Below are 22,975 nucleotides of genomic sequence, written 5' to 3'. Positions count from 1 at the left end.
ATGAAATAGCATGGCTGTGGAACATCCCAGTGTGAGGCAGCTCTTAAGTGAGGCACCCCAAGGGTGAGGCCTCTCTCCAACTAGACAGCTGTGCTCTTCCCCAATCTACTCTGGTCCACACTACTCCTGGCTGCTCCATTCTGGTCTGGTGAAACATCTTTGGTATTGCAGCTCCAGCCAGGGAAACTCAATCTTCAGTGTATGGTGGAAAGGGAAATTATGCTCCCTGAGTCAGAGGGGAGCTGACTTACATAGAAATAAATTCCCTATCCCTCATTGCTGATTGGTCTGTCCTCATGCAAATGAGGACTTTAAATCCTCACAGTTTGATTGATCCTAAAAGCTGTCCTATCCTAATTCATCAGAATGAAACTGCTCTGATTGATCAGTAAAGATATTGATAAGAACAAAGCTCCACAGCTCTGAATGGACAGGGAAAGTCTCAGTCCTATTGGTTGAAATACAATTCCAGGAACTCCTTTAAACAGGCTGGCCCAGATGACAGGAACGCAGTGCAGGCAGGCAGTTCAGTGCAGGAGGCATGCACCTTAGTGCAGACTTCTCCCTGAAGTGTGGCTTGCATAAGAGGCCTCTGTTTAGAAATGGCTACTAAGATCTTTTTAAAAATTTGAGCCCAGTTAGTCATCAGGATCCCTTCTTGATAGGTATCTTCTTCCTGAGGGTTAACACTACCAATAAAAAAATAAAATCCTGGACTTTATGTACTACAAAATAGTTTATCAGCAATATGAGACTTTATATTTGTTTGGTATTAGGAATCTTATAGATAAAGTAGAAACAGAAGTTCTAATGTATCAATTTATAAATAAATAAATATTCCTATAATAGCCAATCACTACTCTCTTTACTAATTTAATTTCTCATAATGCACTTGAGCAGCATATAAGAATTTTAGTAGTTCACATATTCAAGAAATAACTAAGTAGATTTTTTTAAAATCAGGGACTCAGAGGAAATTGTTCTGTATGTAGTTATAGGTTCAGAGTGTCCATCACCATCTTGAACTAAACTATTATAAGTAATTTAAATATAATAGGTGGTAATTGTATATTTTAATCAAATCCATTACTTTGCTAGTACAATTTATGTTCTAAATCTACAAATTGAAAGGAACTTTGTAGAGAGATAAAGATGGATTCACTGGTGAAAAAAACAGATACAGAGACATAGAAGCATGGAACAGACTGACACATCTCAGAAGGAAGTTATTTCTTACTACAAATAATGATATCAAGTATACATAGAAAATAATTTTGAAATTTATAGAAAAAAGTTTTTTAAATGGATGAAAAGGTCTCACTAATTTCTAAACATCTTTTAGAATGAATAGTGTTTTCTCATTTTTATAGGTATTTCTGTCAAAGTAATTTGCTCAGCTTAATAGTGAACATACTCAACATTCTTTATAAATTATAAACTATTTAACCTTAGTTTTACACTTTAAATTAATACAATTATTAAATATTGATATTGACAAATATTGTTATTTACATACATTTTAAAATATAAAAATGATTCTTAATTTGGTTAACTTAAAAAATCATGATGTATACTAACAGCTTAATTTTTTTATGATATTAGGTAGATGAGATACTGATCCATCAGCAAATTGATCTTCTGGAAGGTATGCATTTATTCTATTATCATCCTATCTAATAATAGACAAACATGGTAATTAACCATACCTCTGCGACGCTTCCCATTGGCTAATCAGCAGGATATGCAAATTAACTGCCAACAAAGATGGCGGCCAGCAGCCATGCAGCTGAAGTGAACATGAGGTTTGGTTGCCCCGGCGATGGAGGAAGCCAAGGTTCCCAGCCTGGCCTGCTGTAGCCAAGCTCTGAGCTCTGGATGCAACAATGTTGCAATTATAGAAGCTAAGCAAACCCCCAGATACCTGCTTTCAGCCAGCCAGGGCCTCAGAGCTTAGAGTGCCAGTGATGGCAACAGAGTTTCAATTATAGAAGCTAAACAAACCCAGATACCTGTTTTGAGCCAGCAACGGCCTCAGAGCTTGAGCCGGCTCTCAGCTCCAGTGACAGCTATAGAAGGTAAATAAATCCCAGAATTTGAAAAAAAAAAAAAAAAAAGAGGCTGGGAGCTTCAATTGCCTGCCAGCCTGAAAATGGCCCTCAGCACCTCACCCAGACTGGCCAGGCACCCCAGTGGGGACCCCCACCCTGAAGGGGGTATGACCAGCTGCAAACAGCCATCAGCCCCTCACCCAGGCTGGCCAGGCACCCAAGCAGGACCCCCACCCTGATCCAGGACACCCTTCAGAGCAAACCAGCTGGCCCCCTCCCATGCACCAGGCCTCTATCCTATATAGTAAAAGGATAATATGCAAACTGACCCTAACAGCAGAAAGACTGGGAATGACTGGTCACTATGACACACACTGACCACCAGGGGGAAGATGCTCAATGCAGGAGCTGCCTGCCCTCTGGTGGTCAGTGCGCTCCCACAGGGGAAGCTCTGCTCAACCACAAGCCAGGCTGATGGCTGCCAGTACAACAGTGGTGGTGGGAGCCTTTCCTGTCTCCTCAGCAGCATTAAGGATGTCTGACTGCAGCTTAGGTCTGCTCCCCGCTGGCAAGTGGACATCCTCCGAGGGCTGCCGGGCTGCCAGAGGGATGTCTGATTGCCATCTTAGGCCCAATCCCCCAGGGAGCAGGCCTAAGCTAGCAAGTGGTCACCCCCGAGGGGTCCCAGACTATGAGAGGGCTGGTGCTGACAAACCAACACTCGGCTTCCCCCAAGTAGGACACAGGACCTACCACCACCCCAGAGCGACACCCCACCAAATCGCAGCCAAAGCTGTCAAGACCCCAAGGTACAAAATGCAACCACAGCCCAGCCCAGGCCAGAAATGGTCACTGAGGGCACTGGGTAATGATGTCATGTAGCAATGCCTGGCATCCTCTCCCTAGCAACTAGCTTCCTTGGAGTTTCTTCAGCCCAGGAATCTGACTTGCTATATAGCCAGGTGCAAACATTTACAGTTCAACCAAATGTTTTTGAAACATTTTTCCATGCCTCATCTCATTTTATACTCACAGAAGTCCTGGGTTAGGTAGATAGAAGACTTAGTAGAATCCTATTTTCTTTTCATTAGCAAGACAATGGAGATTTAGAAAGTTTAGAAACTTGACCCAACTGAAGAGAAATAAGAAACAGTGTAACTTGAAAATGACTACAGGTTTTCTCACTGAGCAGAATATAGTCAAACACTGCTACAGTTAAATATTTTACCATTTTTTTCTACCTGCATGATCTACCATAATAATCTGCTTCTTATTGATATATACTGCTGTGTTGTTGAAAATTACCTGAAAGAAAATTTGGGTTCTTCATTGAGCTGGAAAAAGTTTAGCTAAATCAGAAAGCAGGTCTAATTAAGCAAGTTTATCGATATATATATATAAAAGTCTATATGACTCACACATGCATGATACATATAAAGCTCTTGCTGGCACCAATCGCATATGTGTATTTCAACCCGTCATTGTAGATCGTGAATTTGGTTGACACTTCTATTATAAAGAAAGGGCGAATAGTGATATTAAAATATTTCTTCTAATTAATTTCCTTTCATGTGCACAAATCTGTGTACCAGGACACTAGTATTTTCATAAAAAGAAGACATTTATGCAGATAAAAGCACATCAACAACCACAAATATAACAACTTTTGTTATGTGTTCATTAAGCCTCATTATTTACAAATGTCTCTCTCCCTGATAATAAAATAATAAAGATTATCATCAGCTCATTCCTTGAAATTAGGAGTCAAGTGTTAAAATGCTATTTCTTTGGGCATCTGTCCTCATGACACTGAGCCTAATTTAGAAGGACAACAATCAAACCTTATTTTTGTTCCTCCTTCACTTCAGTGATTCTATTACTTTATCTGACTTGTATCACTTCAGCTATTTTCTCCCCAATTTGTGATAACCTTGAGATTGACACAGAACCACATGCAATAGTTCATGTTACCTTAGTACCATGTATTAATAGTTGCATTAGTATATTTCCAAAGTAAGTGAACTTTTAAAATTTGGATGGGTATGTTTTGGAAAATCATATTCCTGCCCACACTTTCTCTTCAAAATTGAGATGAACCCTGAAAAACCTTTGTTCCATGGATTGTGAATTACCAGCTTCGATTAAGCAACCCTACAATGTTGGACTGTGCTAACCAGCAAATCCATTAGCCTAGCTTCCTAGAAGAGTACTCCTGATCATTTTAAGTGACACCTTTGACTCTACAAGATGCTTCCAGTGCTCCCCAAATGCAAAAATAAACTTTGGAAGCCACTAGATGTTTCAGGACCACCAACAGAGGACAAAGACCTGGATAGTTTCAGTAACTATAGTGTCTTACTTCTAGATATAAGACGTTTTGAGAAAACTGCTAAATTTTAGAATATACCTGTTGAATCCATCTTTTTAAAAAATTTATCTTTATTGTTGAAATTATTACAGAAGGCCCCTATTTTTCCCCACTGATCTCCTCCATCCCATACCCCCCACCCCGCCAGGCCTTCACCACACTATTGTTTGTGTCCATGGCTATGCCTAAATGCATATAAGTTTTTTGGTTAATCTTTCCCCACCCACCCCCGCATTCCCTCTGAGATGTATCAGTTTTCCATGCTTCTATGATTTTGGATCTATTTTGTTCATCAGTGAATCCACCTTTATCTCTCTACAAAGTTCCTTTATATTTGTAGATTTAGAACATTAATTGTACTAGCAGACTAATGGATTTGATTAAAATATAAAATCACCACCTATTACATCTAAATTAGTTATAATGGTCTAGTCCAAGATAGTGATGGACACACTGAATCTTCAGCTACATACAGAACAATTTCCTCTGAAAGAAACCCAGAAACTAGCTGTGTGACTTCTATACACTGGGCAAATGAGAGAAAACTCATATTGAAACAGATAAGAAAGGCCGTAACACTATGTTATCATAAACTCCACACCTGGTATAGTGACACACAACCAGGAGGGAACTCAGAACTCCCAGCTTCTCCCTGAGTAGCAATGGGTATGTACATCACATGTGATGCTCCAACTTTTAAGATTTCTATGTACAGGATGAGTTGCCAAAACACCTAGCTTTGAAAGCCAAGGGGGCTTGTGTTCATGTCCCACAATGCTACAGCAAACACAGAGACAGTTAATAAAGGTCCTATGTGACTTACCATGGCTCAACACACAGCAGCAACAGATTGACACAAGCCAGTCTTTATGTGAAAGTAGCATATTTGTTTTTGGAAAAAAAAGTGTATTTCTAAATTTGGGGCACAGGTTTCTAATTTAACACACACCTAGGAGCCAACAGCAATACTCTCCAGAGATCACAGAGGCCAATGGAAGCCAACTTCATGATTTTCCTCTGTCCCACCCCAGGTCACTGATATCCCCCAAAAGGAACTTGTGTACTTGTTTGGTATCCCTAGCTGTTGTGGCTGTCATTCAGGATACACATCCATTGGTAGCCTGGCTCTGATAGCCAGCAGGGCTTGTGTTTATGGATTCAAGGAGAAGGTGTCATACAAAGAAAGAGTTCTTAGCTGCCCATTCCCCCAGGAATCAGTTCATATAGAAGAGAGAAACTCCCATTTTCCAATCTTCACCTAAAAAAAGTATGTTTGCATACTTTAAAAGTTGTTACCTGAAAGTCTGCCTTCCAATCAGCCTGTATCTAGGCATTGACTGAGAGTCTGTCCTTTGGGAGATTAAAAGGTCTTGGCATATTCTAAACTACTGGTAGCCATTAAGAATAAGAAGACTGCTTGGGCAATTATAAGGTCTGAGAAACAACTAAGAGGTAAGTCAGAGTCAAATGGGAGGTTTTATCTGCTACAAAAGCTACTTCTTTAAAACTGAGAGAGGTGGCTGTTTTATTTAATTTTCAGAAACCAACACAGGGAGTCAAGGAAAATGAAAAACAAAGAATTATATTCCAAATAAACAAAAATAAATAAATAAAAACTCAGAAAAGACATTAATGAAACAGAGGTAAGTGATTTACCTGAAAAAGGGTTCTAAATAAGGGTCCAAAGATGCTCACTGACGTCCCGAGAACAATGAATGAACAAAGTGAAAATTTAAACAAGGGATAGAAAGTACCAAACACAAATAGATAGCTGAAGAATACAGGAACTGACCTGAAAATTTCAATATAGGGATTTAACATAAGAAAATATGAAACAGAAAAACAACTTGGAACATTTTAAGATAGGACAGTAGAATTTATCCAATCATAGGAGCATAAAGAAAAAAGAATGAAAAAGAGTGAAGATAGTCTTATGGGATAACATCAGGTGGACCATGCTGGTTAGCAAACTGGCTCCTTACTCAGAGGGCAAGGAGAGGCCTAAGAGGCAGGTGACAACAGATTGATAGGTAACAGATTTAATAAGTAAGGAAACTTATGAGAATTACCTTGGTTCCCACAAGATGAGTAGATCTCATTTGCTTCTAGAATCTGAAAAATTTATATAGAGACCTTAATTCAGTATGTATATATATATATATATACATATATATATATATATATATATATATATCAAATGGTTTTAACTTATTCTCTCAATGTTATGTCCTTGAAACAGCTCCCACTGTGGGAAAGATAGGTAGATCTTACATTCCAAAGACAGGTTAAAACACTGGGTCCAGCTTGTGAGTCAACCAGCAGTGTGATTTTTTTTAAAAATAACTTTAAATATATTTATTGATTTCAGAGAGTAAGGGAGAAGGAGAGAGAGATAGAAACACCAATGATGAGAGAGAATCATTGATTGGCTGCCTCCTGCACACCCCCTACTGGGGAACAAGCCTGCAACCCAGGCATGTGCCCTTGGCCGGAATTGAACCTGGGACCCTTCAGTCTGCAGGCTGATGCTCTATCCACTGAGCCAAGCCAGCTAGGGCAAGTTTGATTTTTTTATTACTTCCAACAACAGAACAATATTTGCATTATAGAGATCTGAGAAAGAGAAGAAAGATAAAGAGGCTGAAATCTTATCTAAAGAATAATGGCTGAAAGCTTCTGTAATATAGAGAAAGACACAGACATCTAGATCTAAGACTCAGAGAATTTCAATAAGAAATTCTGGTTTGGATCTTGAAGGGAAGAGCAGCTGTGATCAGAAGCCCAGTGTTACCTTCACCCAGAAAGATCTTGGATAACTCTCTGGACCTTAAAAACACAATACCCAGGGACCAGCTGCCTCAGCTGAGAACCCACAAATACCGAGACTCCAGCCACCCCGACCACAGGTGCCTAAAAAGTTTGTGCAGGGGGAGACAAATCAGTGCCAAATATGCGGATGGGCCCTGTGCTTTCTCACAGAGCAGAGAGAAGAAACAGCTGAATCAAAAAAATCCACCCAGAATTGGCGAATTAAACACAGCTGGTAAGGCAATCCATGGATAGAAAGGTCAGAGATCGCCCAGAGCAGCGGTTCTCAACCTGTGGGTCGCAACCCCTTTGGGGGTCGAACAACTCTTTCACAGGGGTCGCCTAAGACCATTGGAAAACACATATATAATTACATTTGTTTTTGTGACTAATCACTATGCTTTAATTATGTTCAATTTGTAACAATGAAAATACATCCTGCATATCAGATATTTACATTACGATTCATAACAGTAGCAAACTTACAGTTATGAAGTAGCAACAGAAATAATTTTATGGTTGGGGTCACCAACATGAGGAACTGTATTAAAGGGTCGCAGCAATAGAAAGGTTGAGAACCACTGATCTAGAGAGAGCTCTACCTCCTCAGATTCAGCTGGGTGTTTGTTGTTTGCATTTTTTTTTGATTAGTTGTTGTTCTTTTTAAAATTTTCTCCCCACATACATATATTTTCCCTTCTTTTTCTTATTTCTTTTCTCTCTTATATTTTTACGTTTTCTCAAAATCATTTTTGCACTCTTATCTCTCCCCTAATTCTCTTTTCTCTGGTGGTCACCATTGTTTGGGGTTATTGGTGAATACATTTGTGTTTGGTGCCCTGTGCATTGTATCTTGTTGTGTTGTATTTTGTGCCTTTAAGACAATGCAAGAGAGATAGAGCTACATACCCAGACACCCTGAGAGGATCGAACATGGGAAGACAAAGAAACACACATATGAAAGAAAAGGAGGAATCACCAGAAAGGGAAGTAAATGAAATGGAGGCAAGCAATATGTCAGGGAAAGAATTCAGAGCAATGGTCATAAAATATAAGGACATTGAAAAGGATGGAAGACAAATTCAACAATATGTGTAAGACCAAGAGGAAGTGAAGAAGAACCGGAAGAAATGAAAATGACATCGCTGGAATAAAGAAAACAACAGAGAGCATCAACAGTAGACTAGAAGAAACAGAGGACCACATCAGTGAGCTATAAGAAAAGGTAGGAAAAAATACCCAAGTGGAGCAGCAACTGGAAAAACTTAAAAAATAGGAGTAGTGCCTAAGGGAACTTTGGGACAACATGAAATGAAACAACATCCTCATAGTAGAGATCACAGAAGGAGAGGAAACTGAGCAAAGAATAGAAAACCTATAGGAAGAAATAATGACAGAAAACTTCATTGATACTGGGAAGAAGAAAAAACTCACACAAGTCCAAGAAGCTCACAGAGTCCCCCCAAAAATGAACCCAAAAGGACTGACGCAAAAACACATTATAATTAAATTGGCAAACACCAATGACAAAGTAAGAATCTTAAAGGCTGCCAGAGAGAGACAGAGAATTACCTACAAGGGATCTCCCATCAGTCTATTGACTGATTTCTCAACAGAAACACAACAGCCCAGAAGATTCCCTGGACTGAAATATAAAAAGTCATGTAAAATAAGGGTCTGAATCTTAGAATACTGTACTCAGTAAGGCTATCAATCAAAGTTGAGGGGAAATCAGGAGCTTCACAGACAAGGGCTAAGGGAGTTTATTACCACCAAAAAAGGAATGCAAGAAATGCTATAGGGACTGCTGTAAAAATAAGAAATAAGAAGGGAAGAGGGAACACAGGCATAAAGAATAAAAATGGTGGCAAACAAGCACCTATCAATAATAACTTTAAATGTAAATGGATTAAATGCCCCAACAAAAAGACATAGGGTAGCTGAGTGGATAAGAAAACATGACCTATATGTCTGCTGTCTATAGGAGACACAACTCAGAACAAAGGATTCACACAGATTGAGAGTGAAGGGATGGAAAAAGGATTTTTAGGTGAATGGAAATGAAAGAAAAAAAAAGCTGGGGTAACAATATTTATATCTGACAAATTAGACCTCAAAGTAAAGGCCATAACAAGAGGTAAGGAAGGCCATTTCACAATACTAAAGGGAGCAATTGAACAAGAAGATATAACTCTGGTAAACATATATGCACACAATACAGGAGCATCCAAATACATAAAAAATTCAGGAAGATATCACAGGAGATGTTCACAGCAATACAGTCATACAAGGGGTCTTTGAAACCCCACTAGCACCACTAGATAAATCCTCTAAACAAAAAATCAGCAAAGAAATATCAATCCTAAATGACTCACTAGATCAGTTAAACTTAATTGACATCTTCAGAACATTTCACCCCAAAGCCACAGAATACACATTCTTCTCCAGTGTACATGGGTCCTTTTCAATGATAGACCACATATTGGGACATAGACAAAGACTTTTCAAATTCAAGAAGATTGAAATCATATCAAGTGAGACGGAAGATGGCGGCGATATAGGCAGATGCGTCCCAGGTCGTGTCCCGGTGCAAATGGAGTGAACAGCTGAAACTAATAACACCCACCCTGAATTGGCGAAATTGCTCAGCTGGTGAGACGGTTTGCAGCCGGGAAGAGCAGAACTCCCCTGGAAAGGTAAAAAAAACAGGGATTTGGGCAGGAAAGTTTGCCAGACCTCTGAGCCCAGAGGGTCGGAGGGAGACCGCGTGGCACACAGCCATGTCCCTTGGGACAGGCACAGCCCCTGACGGGGGAAAGGAGAACCGCGGGATTCCTGGCGCCGCTGGGGGAATTGAGAGCTGGGTTCTGTGATCACAGAGGACTGAGCCTAAAGGGGACAGCCTGAAGAGCTGACCAGACCATGCAGTCCCGGTAAGAGAAGAAGCTTACAGAAACCAAGCCTTCCCCGTTTCCGCGGCTGGCGTTTGTTTGTTTGTTTTCACTGAATCCTGTTCATGGGACATTTCGGATACAGACACTCACCTGTGCTGAAGAGAGGGAGAGTGTGCGGAGGAGTGGAATCTGGGGAGAGACTGAGGAGAGAAGGGGGACCGGGAGAGGTGGCAGCAAATTGAGTGCTGAGACACCCCTGAGCCCAGGACTGGGGCAGCCATTCTCTCCGGAGAGTGAGACTCCCAGGCAAGGAGCACAGCCACACCCAGATTCCACCCTGAATGAGATCAAGGATTAAAATAATGTGATCAGTCCCTGGGAGTTAACAGGGTCTGGACTATAGAGGGATTTTCAATCCCAGCAACAACACAGCGCCGGTAACTAACTATTACACAGCCAGCTCTGGGCAGTGAACTTCCACTGGACAGACAGGCCCTATAACCTCAGAGGCCAACCCCAGAACACTGCCACCCAGAGGCTGACCCACAAACTGACTCTTTGCTAAACACAAAATAAGGCAGTCTGGGAAACAAATACGGCCTGCTTTAAAATTAAGACTGTGGTTTACAACACAGAGGAACAGTGTATCGCAGGGAAACTCAACACTCTCCTGAATACCTGGCAGGTCTAAGGCGAGCCACACTGAAGAATAGAAGAAAAGAAGGACCTTCACTACTGCAATTTTTTTTTCTTTTTTCACCTTTTAACTAAGAAACCAATTTTTTTCTTTTTTTCTCTCTTTCTTCTTTTTTTCTTTTCTTTTTTTTCTCCTTCTTTTTCCATCACCTGATTTTAACCTTTTAATTACTACCTTTTTATTTTTAACCAGTATTATTACTGCTACCATTTTACCATTTTTTAAAGTGCCATTTTATTTTCTCATTATTTTATTTTCGGATTAGTGTTCTCCATTCTATTTTCATCGTTATATTATTGGCTGTTTCTAGTTTGCATTCATCTCCAGGGAGCTCTTGCTGGAATTTGTTGGGATTAGTGGCGGTTCTATAGGAGTATACTCCTCATATAAAAACTCTCTTCCCCTCTTCCACTTCATTCTCTCTTTTCGCTCTTTTTCTTTTTTTTTCTTTTCTTTTCTCGCTTTTATTTTCCCCCCTCCTTTTTCCCAATTTCATTTTTGCACTCCTTTTTTTGATCCCTACTTTTCTTTTCTTTTTTCTCTTTTATTTTTTCTCTTCCTTCTTCCTTATCCCCTAATTCTATTAATTCGGGTGGTAACCTTTATTTGGGGTTATTAATATCGTGAATATATTTGTGTATGGTGCCTGGTACGTGGTGCCTTGTTGTGTTGTATTTTGTGCCTTTAAATCAACGCAGCAGATCCAAGCAACAGCAAACTCCTGAGCACCACACCCTCTGCTGAGGAACAACAGCTGTATGTGAAACCTCGACCCACCAACCAGAAGAGCCACCACAGCTGTGAACAGCACCCACCAGAGGAGCTGCTGCCAAGTGAAGAGCAGCTGCTACTGCAACCGCCGAAGAGCACCCACAGACCAAGGAGTCACTGCCACCAAAGGAGCAACCACTGAACGACTCAGCGTCTAGATATGTCAGTGAGATCAAAAATGGGTAGACAAAGAAACCCCCAAAGGAAAGAGAAGGAGGACTCTCCAGAAAAGCAGCTAAGTTATACAGAGGCATGCAACATGACAGAAAAAGAATTCAGAAAAAGGGTCCTAGAGTGCATAAACCGGATGGAGGAAAAAATCAACAACCTCTGCAAGAAGCAAGAAGAAACAGATGAAAAAATCAATAACATATGGAAGAAGCTAGAAGAAACAGATGAAAAAATCAACAACTTAAGTTAGACCCAAGAAGAAATGAAGAGTGATGTAGCTGCAATGAAAAACTCCATTGAAAGTATCAACAGTAGACTAGGAGAAGCGGAGGACCGAATTAGTGAATTAGAAGACAAGGAAGCAAAACACACCCAAAATGTACTGCAATTGGAGAAAAAAATTAAAAGACAGGAGGAGAGCCTAAGGGAGCTTTGGGACAACATGAAACAAAACAACATACGAATAATAGGGGTACCAGAGCAACAGAAAGATGAACAAGGATTAGAAAACCTATTCGAAGAAATAATACCAAAAACTTCCCTGTGGTGGGGAAGAAAAAAGTCACACAAGCCCACAGAGTCCCAAACAAGATGAACCCGAAAAGACCCACACCAAGACACATCATAGTTACCATGGCAAATGTTCATGACAAAAAGAGAATCTTACAGGCTGCAAGAGAGAGACGGAAAGTTACATACAAGAGATCTCCCATTAGATTGTCAAATGATTTATCAACAGAAACACATCAGGCCAGAAAAGTATGGACAGAAATTTACAAAGTGATGCAAAGCAAAGGACTAAATCCAAGAATACTCTATCCAGCAAGGCTATCATTCAAACTTGAAGGGGAAATAAGAAGCTTCACAGACAAAAAAGGCTAAGGGAGTTTATCAACACCAAGCCAGCAATGCAAGGAATGCTAAAGGGACTGGTATAAAAATAAGAAATAAAAAGCTCAGAAAGAAAACAGCCACACAAAAAAAGAAATGGCTACAAACAAATACCTTTCAATAATAACTTTAAACATAAATGGACTAAATGCTCCAACGAAAAGACATCGAGTGGCTGAATGGATAAAAAAACATGACCCATACATCTGCTGTCTACAAGAAACCCACCTCATTAGAAGGGACTCACACAGATTGAAAGTGAAAGGATGGAAAAATATCTTTCAGGCAAATGGAAAGGAAAAGAAAGCTGGGGTAGCAATACTTATATCTGACAAAATAGACCTCAAAGTGAAGGCCATAACAAGAGATAAGGAAGGCCACTTCATAATACTAAAGGGATCAATACAACAAGAAGATATAACCCTGGTAAACATATATGCACCCAATGCAGGAGCACCCAAATTCATAAAAAATCTCCTGGAAGATATCAAAAGAGAGATCGACAACAAGACAATCATAGTAGGGGACTTTAATATACCACTGACAGCACTGGATAAGTTCTCTAGACAAACAATCAGCAAAGATACAGCAATCCTAAATGACTCACTAGATCAGATGGACTTAATAGACACCTTCAGAACACTTCACCCCAATGCCACGGAATATACATTTTACTCAACTGCTCATAACACATATTCAAAAATAGACCATATATTGGGTCACAAGCAAAGTATCCCCAAATTCAAGAAGATTGAAATCATAAAAAGCGTCTTCGCAGACCGCGATGGCATAATATTAGAAATAAACTACAATAAAAACAACCCAAAATACTCAAACACCTGGGAGCTGAATAGCATGCTATTAAATATAGATTGGGTTAGAAATGAGATCAAAGAAGAAATTTAAAACATCCTGGAAACTAATGACAATGAAAACACAACAATCCAAAACCTATGGGACACAATGAAAGCAGTCCTGAGAGGGAAGTTTATAGCTCTACAGGCCAATCTCAAAAAACAAGAAAAAACGGTAGTAAATCATCTAACTCTACAACTCAAAGAATTAGAAAGAGAGCAACAAGAAAAGCCCAGAGTGAGCAGAAGGAAGGAGATAATAAAGATTAGAGCAGAAATGAATGACATAGAGACCAAAAAAACAATACAGAAAATCAATGAAACCAAGAGCTGGTTCTTTGAAAGGATAAACAAGATTGACAAACCTCTAGCCAGACTCACCAAGAAGCAAAGAGAGAGGACCCAAATAAACAAAATCAGAAAAGATAGAGGTGAAATAACAACAGACCCCACAGAAATAAGAATGATTGTTAAAAAATACGATGGACAGCTCTACTCCAACAAACTAGACAACATGGAGGAAATGGACAAATTCCTAGAAAAATACAACATTCCAAAACTCAATCAGGAAGAATCTAAAAATCTCAACAGGCCAATAACTATGGAAGAAATTGAAGCAGTCATCAAAAACCTTCCATCAAACAAAAGCCCAGGACCAGACGGCTTCACAGGGGAGTTTTACCAAACATTCAAGAGAGAACTAAAACCTATCCTCCTCAGACTACTACAAAAAATTCAAGAGGAAGGAACACTTCCCAGCTCATTCTATGAAGCCAGCATCACCCTAATACCAAAACCAGGTAAACACAACACAATGAAAGAGAATTACAGGCCAATATCCCTCATGAACACAGATGCCAAAATCCTTAACAAAATCATAGCAAATCGGATCGAGCAGTACATCAGAAAGATCATACACCATGACCAAGTAGTATTTATCCCAGGGATGCAAGGATGGTACAATATCCGCAAATCAATAAACGTGACACATCACATAAAAAAATTGAAAGAAAAAAACCTCATGGTCATATCAATTGATGCAGAAAAAGCATTTGACAAAATTCAACACCCATTTTTGATAAAAACACTCAGTAAGGCGGGAGTAGAAGGATAATACCTCAACATAAAAAAAGCCATATATGACAGGCCCACAGCCAACATCATACTCAATGGACAAAAACTAACACCATTTCCCCTAAGAATAGGAACAAGACAGGGATGTCCCCTCTCACCACTCCTGTTCAACATAGTACTGGATGTGTTAGCCATAGCAATTCGGTAAGAAGAAGAAATAAAAGGCATCCAAATTGGAAAAGAGGAAGTAAAACTGTCCTTATTTGCAGATGACATGATATTATACATACAAAACCCTAGAGACTCCATCAAAAAGCTACTAGACTTAATAGATGAATTTGGCAATGTAGCAGGATACAAAATTAACCCCAAGAAATCTGAGGCATTTCTATACACCAATAGTGAACTTTCAGAAAGAGAGATTATAAAAATAATCCCGTTTACCATCGCACCAAAAAAATTAAGGTATCTAGGAATAAACTTAACTAAAGAGGTAAAAGACCTCTACTCAGAAAACTACAGGACATTGAAAAAAGATATAGAGGAAGACATAAACAGATGGAAGAACATACCGTGTTCATGGATTGGTAGAATCAACATCATTAAAATGTCCATACTACCCAAAGCAATCTATAAATTCAACGCACTTCCCATTAAAATACCAACGGCATACTTCAGAGATCTAGAACGAACTCTACAAAAATTCATCTGGAATAAAAAAAGACCCCGAATAGCTGCAGCAATCCTGAAAAAGAACAAAGTAGGTTGGAACTCAATACCAGATATCAAGCTGTATTACAAAGCCACTGTTCTCAAAACTGCCTGGTACTGGCACAAGAATAGGCATATAGATCAATGGAATAGAATAGAGAGCGCAGAAATCGGCCCGAACCAATATGTTCAATTAATATTTGACAAAGGAGGCAAGAACATACAATGGAGCCAAGATAGTCTCTTCAATAAATGGTGTTGGGAGAATTGGACAGATATATGCAAGAAAATGAAACTAGACCACCAACTTCAACCATACACAGAAATAAACTCAAAATGGATAAAGGACTTAAATGTACGACAGGAAACCATAAAAATTCTAGAAGAATCCAAAGGCAACAAAATCTCAGACATATGCCAAAGCAATTTCTTCACTGATACAGCTCCTAGGGCACTTGAAACTAAAGAGAAAATGAACAAATGGTACTACATCAAAATAAAAAGCTTCTGCACAGCAAAAGAAAGCATCAACAAAACAACGAGAAAACCCACTGTGTGGGAAAACATATTTGCCAATGTCATATCTGATAAGGGCTTAATCTCCAAAATTTATAGGGAACTCATACAACTTAACAAAAGGAAGATAAACAATCCAATCAAAAAATGGGCAAAGGACCTAAATAGACACCTTTCAAAAGAGGACATTCAGAAAGCCAAGAGACATATGAAAACATGCTCAAAGTCACTAATCATCCGAGAGATGCAAATCAAAACAACAATGAGGTACCATCTCACACCTGTCAGACTGGCTATCATCAACAAATCAACAAACGACAAGTGCTGGAGAAGATGTGGAGAAAAAGGAACACTTGTGCACTGCTGGTGGGAATGCAGACTGGTGCAGCCACTATGGAAGACAGTATGGAGTTTCCTTAAAAAACTAAAAATGGAACTCCCATTTGACCCGGTGATCCCACTTCTAGGAATATATCCCAAGAAACCAGAAATGCCAATCAGAAAGGATATATGCACCCCTATGTTCATAGCAGCACAATTCATCATAGCTACGATCTGGAAACAGCCTAAGTGCCCATCAGTAGATGAATGGATTAGAAAACAGTGGTACATCTACACGATGGAATACTATGCTGCTCTAAAAAGGAAGGAACTCTTACCTTTTGCAACATCATGGATGGAACTGGAGAGCATTATGCTAAGTGAAATAAGCCAATCAATGAAGGAAAAATACCACATGATCTCACTCATTCTTGAATAATAGAGACCATTATAAACTTTTGAACAATAATAGATACAGAGGCAGAGCTGCCTCAAGCAGATTGTCAAACTGCAGTGGGAAGGCCGGGGAGGGTTGGGGGGCAGGAGGTAGGGGGGTAAGAGATCAACTAAAGGACTTGTATGCATGCATATAAGCATAACCAGTGGACATAAGACACTGGGGGATAGGGGAGGCTAGGGGACTGTCTAGGGCGGGGGGATAAAATGGACACATATGTAATACCCTTTGTAATACTTTAAGCAAAAAGAAAAAAAGAAAGAAATTATATCAAGTATCTTCTCAGATCACAATGGCATAAAATTAGCAATCAATTACAATAAAAACAATGAAGATAAATAAAAAACTGAAGGCTAAATAGCATGCTATTAAACAATGATTGGGTCATCAAAGAGACCACAGAAAAAATAAAAAGCATCATGGTAAGAATGACAATGAACACACAACAATTTCAAATCTATGGGACAGTGTGGAAGCAGACTTGAGAGGGAAGTTCATAGCTCTACAGGCCTACCACAAAAAACACTCAAGAAAGAATGGTAATAAATTATCTATCCATACAATTCAAAGAGTTAAAAAGAGATCAACAAGAAAAGCCCAGCATAAGCAAAAGGAAGAAAATAGTAAAGATCAGAGCAGAAATAAATGACATAGAGATTAAAAAAAATACAAAAGATCAACAATACCAAGAGCTGGTTCTTTGAATGGATAAACAAGATTGGTGAACCTCTAGACAGGCTCACCAAGAAGCAAAGAGAGAGGACCCAAATAAACAAAATCAGAAATGAAAGAGGCAAAATAATAACAGATCCCACAGAAATACAAAGTATTGTTACAAAAATACTATGAACAACTCTTTCCCAACAAACTAGACAATCTAGAAGAAATGTACATATCCCTAGAAAAATACAACCTCCCAAAACTCAAGCATGAAGAATAGAAAAACCTGAATAGCTTGATAACTACTGAACAAATTGAAGCAGTGATCAAAAATGTTCCAGCAAACAAAAGCCCTGGTCCAGAAGGCTTTAGAGGGCAGTTCTACAAAGCTTTCAAATAAGTACTAAAACCTATCCTCCTCAGACTATTCCAAAATATTCAAAAGAAAGAAAGACTTTCAAGTTCTTTCTATGAAGCCAGCATTATCCTAATTCCAAAACCAGATGAAGACACCACACACACACACACACACACACACACACACACACACACACACACAAAAAGAACTACAGGCCAATATCCTTGATGAACACAGATGCCAAAATCCTCAAATAAAATCTAGCAAATTAGATTCAGCATTACATTAGAAAGATCATACACCATGAACAAGTGGGATTTATCCTGGGTATGCAAGAATGGTACAATATCCATAAATCAATAAATGTGATACATCACATAAACAAAATGAGAGACAAAAATCACATAATCATATCAATTGATGCAGAAAAAGCATTTGACAAAATCCAACAGCCATTCTTGATAAAAACTCTCAGCAAAGTGAGAATAGAGGGATCATCCCTCAACATAATAAAAGCCTTATATGACAAACCTACAGCCAACATAATACTCAGTGGGCAAAAACTAAACTCATTTCACCTGAGAAGAGGAACCAGACAGTGATGCCCACTTTCACCACTCCTGTTGGATATAGTACTGGAAGTGCTAGCCATTGTTATCAGACAAAAAGAAGAAATAAAAAACATCCAAATTGGAAAAGAAGAAGTAAAACTGTCCTTATTCGCAGATGACATGATACTATATATTGAAAACCCAAAAGACTCCATCAAAAAATTACTAGACCTAATATGTGAATTTGAAAATGTAACATGTTACAAAATTAACACCCAGAAATCTATGGCTTTTTTATACACCAATAATTAACTCATAGAAAGAGAAATGAAAAAACAAAATCATTTACTATCGCACCAAATAATTAAGATACCGAGGAATAAACTTAACTAAGAAGGTAAAAAACCTGTACTTGGAAAACTTAAGGACATTGAAAAAAAGAGATAGAAGAGTCATAAACACATGCAAAAACATACCATGTTCATATACTGGTTGAATCAAGATCATTAAAATGTCCATATAACCAAAGCAGACTACAGATTCAATGCAATCCCCATTAAAATAGCAACGGCATACTTCCAAGATGTAGAACAAACTGTCCAAAAATTAATCTGGAATAAAAAAAGACCTTGAATAGCCACAGCAATCCTGAGAAAGAACAACAAAGTTGGAGGGATCACAGCACCAAATATCAAGCTATATGACCAAGCCACTGTTCTCAAAATTGCCTGGTACTCACAAGAACAGACATATAAACCAATGGAAAGGAACAGAGAACCCAGAAATAGACCCAAGCCATTATGCTCAATTAATATTTGACAAAGGAAGCAAAAGCATACAGTAGAGTCAAGACAGTCTTTTTAATAAACAGCGCTGGGAATTTGGTCAGATACATGCAAAAAAATGAAACTAGATCACCAAATTACACCATACACAAAAACAAACTCAAATTGATTAAAGGACTTAAATGTAAGATGGGAAGCCATAAAATTCTAGAAGAAACAATAGGCAGCAAAATCTCAGACATCTCTCGTAGCAAAATGTTTGCAGATACATCTCCTATGTCAAAGGAAACTAAGGAGAAAATAAACAAATGGGACTACATCAAAATAAAAAGCTTCTGCACAGCAAGAGAGCATCAACAAAATAACTAGAATGCACCCTGCATGGGAGAACATATTTGCCAATGATATTTCAGATAAGGGTTTAATCTCCAACATTTACAGAGAACTCATACAACTTAACAAAAGGAAGATAAACAATCCAATCAAAAAATGGGCAAATGAGCTAAATAGACACTTTTCAAAAGAGGACATACCGAAGGCCAAGAGACATATGAAAACATGCTCAAAGTCACTAATCACTGGAGAGATGCTAATCAAAACAACAATGAGATATCATCTCACACCTGTCAGAATGGCTATCATCAATAATCAACAAACAACAAGTGCTGGCGAGGTTGTGAAGAAAATGGAATCCCTGTGTACTGCTGGAGGGAATGTAGACTGGTGCAGCCACTGTGGAAGACAGTATGGAGATTCCTCAAAAAGTTAATAATGGAACTCCCATTTGACCCAGTAATCCCACTTCTAGGACTATATCCCAAAAAGCAAGGAACTCCAATCAGAAAGGATATATGCACCCCTATGTTCATAGCAGCACAATTTACAATAGCTAAGATTTGGAAACAGCCTAAGTGCCCATCAGCAGATGAGTGGATTAAAACTATGGTACACCTACACAATGGAATACTATGCCGCTATAAAAAAAATCGGAACTTTTACCAATTGCAACAGCATGGATGGAACTAGAGAGCATTATTCTAAGCAAAATAAGTTAGCCAGGGAAAGATAAATATCACATGATCTCACTCATATGTGTGATATAATAACCTTCTGGATGACCTTTCAGACAAAGCCGGGGCTGTGAGGGAAGCCCGGGTCCCAAGTGCCAGAAGGAAGCTGGTGCCAGCAGCTGGGGGAATGAAGGCCTACTGTTGTACATATTTCATGCAGGGCCTCTAGTCTTGAATAATTCACTCCTCAACCTGACAACCCTTTCATTCTGATACCTGTATGATTAATCACACATCTCTTAGGAAACGAAGGGGAGAATGTGCAAGTATGCATCAGTTTACCACTAAACTCCATGTTGTTAACATCTCAGGAAGTTGTGCTGTGAATATTTGTTTGCTGTTTATTATTAAACTTTTCATTTCCTTTTTGTTAAAGTTTCATTTACATTTCATGTTCTTTTTTTAAAAAGTGTTTATTTTTAGATTAAACAGTACATTAGATATGAACTGTATATAAGAATGGTTAAAACAGGAAATTATTTGGGGGCCTGGAACAGATTAATTCAATTTACATTATTTCTAATGTGAAAAAATGATCCTTTTTTTAAGTCCTCAGAATGAATTCAGTTCTAGAAACAAGGCTCCACTGCACTTGCAAGTTACAAAATCTACACTAATAAAAGGCAAACATGCAAATTGACTGTACCTTTGCCACACCTTAAGCCATGCCCACCAGCCAATCAGAGCGACTATATGCAAATTAATCCAACCAAGATGGCAGCCAGCAGCCACGGAGCTGGAGCAAACAGGAGGCTTGGTTGCCCCAATGATGGAAGAAGCCAAGCTTCCCGCTTGCTGCAGCGGGCTCTGAGCTACACTCAAAGCAACAAAGTTTCAATTATAGATGGTAAGTAAACCCCAGATACCTGCTTTCAGCCGGCCATGACCACGGAGCTGGAGCGAGCAGGAGGCTTCCCTTCCACCCACCCTGGCCAGCTCTGAGCTCCTCTTAAGGCTACAAAGTTTCAATTATAGAAGGTAAATAAATCCCAGAATAAAAAAGAAAAGAAAAAAAGGAAAGGCTGGGAGCTTCCGTCACTGGGGGGCTTGGCCAGCCTGAAAACAGCCATCAGCCCCTCACCCAGGCTGGCCAAACCTCCATGGGGTGAAGGTCCCCACTCGGGGGGTGGCTTGACCAGCCTGCAAACAGCCATTAGCTCCTCACCCAGGCTGGCCAGGCACCCCAGCGGGACCCCCACCCTGATCCAGGGTACCCTTCAGGGCAAACCAGCCAGCCCTCACCCATGCACCAAGCCTCTATCCTATATAATAAAAGGGTAATATGCAAACTGACCCTAACAGCAAAATTACTGGGAATGACTGGTCACTATGACACACACTGACCACCAGGGGGCAGACGTTCAATGCAGGAGCTGCCCCCTGGTGGTCAGTGTGCTCCCACAAGGGGAGTTCTGCTCAGCCACAAGCCAGGCTGATGGTTGCCAGCACAGAGGTGGTGGCGGGAGCCTCTCCCGCCTCCTCAGCAGCACTAAGGGTGTCCAACTACAGCTTAGGTCTGCTCCCCGCTGGCAAGTTGATATCTGTGAGGGCTGCCGGGCTGCCAGAGGGATGTCTGACTGCCAGCTTGGGCCCAATTCCCCAGGAAGCAAGCCTAAACCAGCAGGTGGACATCCTCTGAGTGGTCCCAAACTGCAAGAGGGCATAGGTCGGGCTGAGGGACCCCCCCGAGTGCACAAATTTTTGTGCACCGGGCCTCTAGTTAATATATAAAAGTAAGTTGTGTTTTTATATGTTATTGATGAACTATCAGTAAGAGAAGAAGACAATCCCATGCTGGCTGAGTGGCTCAGTTGGTTGGAGCATCGCTCTGTACACCAAAAGGTTGTGGGTTCGATTCCTGGTTAGGACACATATCTAGTGTGTGGGTTCAATCTGTGGTCAGGGCACATGTGGGAGGCAACTGGTCAATGTTTCTTTCTTACATCTCTCTCTCTCTCTCTCCCTTGCTCTCTCTTCCTCCCTCTCTATAAATAAATAAATAAACAAATAAATTAAAACATAATCTCAGGTAAGGATTAAAAAAAAGAAAAAAGAAAGAAAAACAATCCCACTTATAATTGCATCAACAAGAATTAAATACATAGCAATTAATTTAACCAAGATGGGGAAATACCTATACACTTAAAACTATAAGAGACTGATGAAAGAAATTGAAGAAGACACACAAAAAAGAAAAAAAATTTTTGCATGGATTGGAAGAATACACATTGTTCAAATGTCCATACTACACAAAGCAATCTTCAGACTACAATTCTAATGGCAGTTTTCATTGAAAGAAAAGAACAATCCTAAAATTGTATGGAGTCACAAAAGGTATCAATAGCCAAAACAGTTTTGAGAAAGAAGAACAAATCTGGTGGCATTACACTTCCTGATTTTAAACTAAATTACAAAGCTATAGTAACCCAAACAGCATGGTATTGGCATAATAGCAGACACAGAGATTAATGGGACAGAATAGAGAGCCCAGAAATAAACCCATACATATATGGCCACTTGATTTATGACAAAGAACAAAAATATACAATTGGAAAGGATAAGCTCTTCAATTAAAGGTACTGGGAGAACTGGATTATCACATGTAAAATAATGAAACTGGAACAATATTTTACACCATATACAAAAATAAACTCAAAATACATTAAGTATTTGAACATAAGACCAGAAACCATAAAACTCTGAGAATAAAAAACAACATATGGGATAAGCTCCTTGACATTGGCCTGAGCAATGGTTATTTGGACACTTTAGAAAAGCACAGGTAATAAAAACTAAAGCAAGTGGAATGACATTAAACTAAATATCTTCTTTACAACACAGGAAACCATGAAAAAAAAATTAAAAAGCAACCTTTGTAATGGGACAAAATATTTGCAAATTATATATCTCATAATTATATAATGAATACAGAAAATATATAATGAACTCATACAATTCAGTTGGAAAACA

General features: G+C 39.2%; 1 protein-coding gene across 1 annotated transcript in view; it reads left to right on the top strand.

Annotated features, from left to right (window-relative positions):
- Positions 1–22,975, top strand: part of LOC118675623 (phospholipid scramblase 1-like) — an 89,823-nt gene that overhangs the window by 2,063 nt on the left and 64,785 nt on the right. The window contains exon 3 of the mRNA XM_036348491.1: positions 1,603–1,645. Coding sequence (XP_036204384.1) covers positions 1,603–1,645 — 43 coding nt within the window. The remainder of the gene's footprint in view (positions 1–1,602; positions 1,646–22,975) is intronic.

The sequence above is a fragment of the Myotis myotis genome, unplaced genomic scaffold (genome assembly GCF_014108235.1).
Source record: "Myotis myotis isolate mMyoMyo1 unplaced genomic scaffold, mMyoMyo1.p scaffold_m19_p_2, whole genome shotgun sequence".
NCBI lineage: Eukaryota > Metazoa > Chordata > Mammalia > Chiroptera > Vespertilionidae > Myotis > Myotis myotis.
The sequence above is the reverse complement of the archived record's forward strand: the minus strand, read 5'-3'. Positions and strand labels throughout refer to the sequence as shown.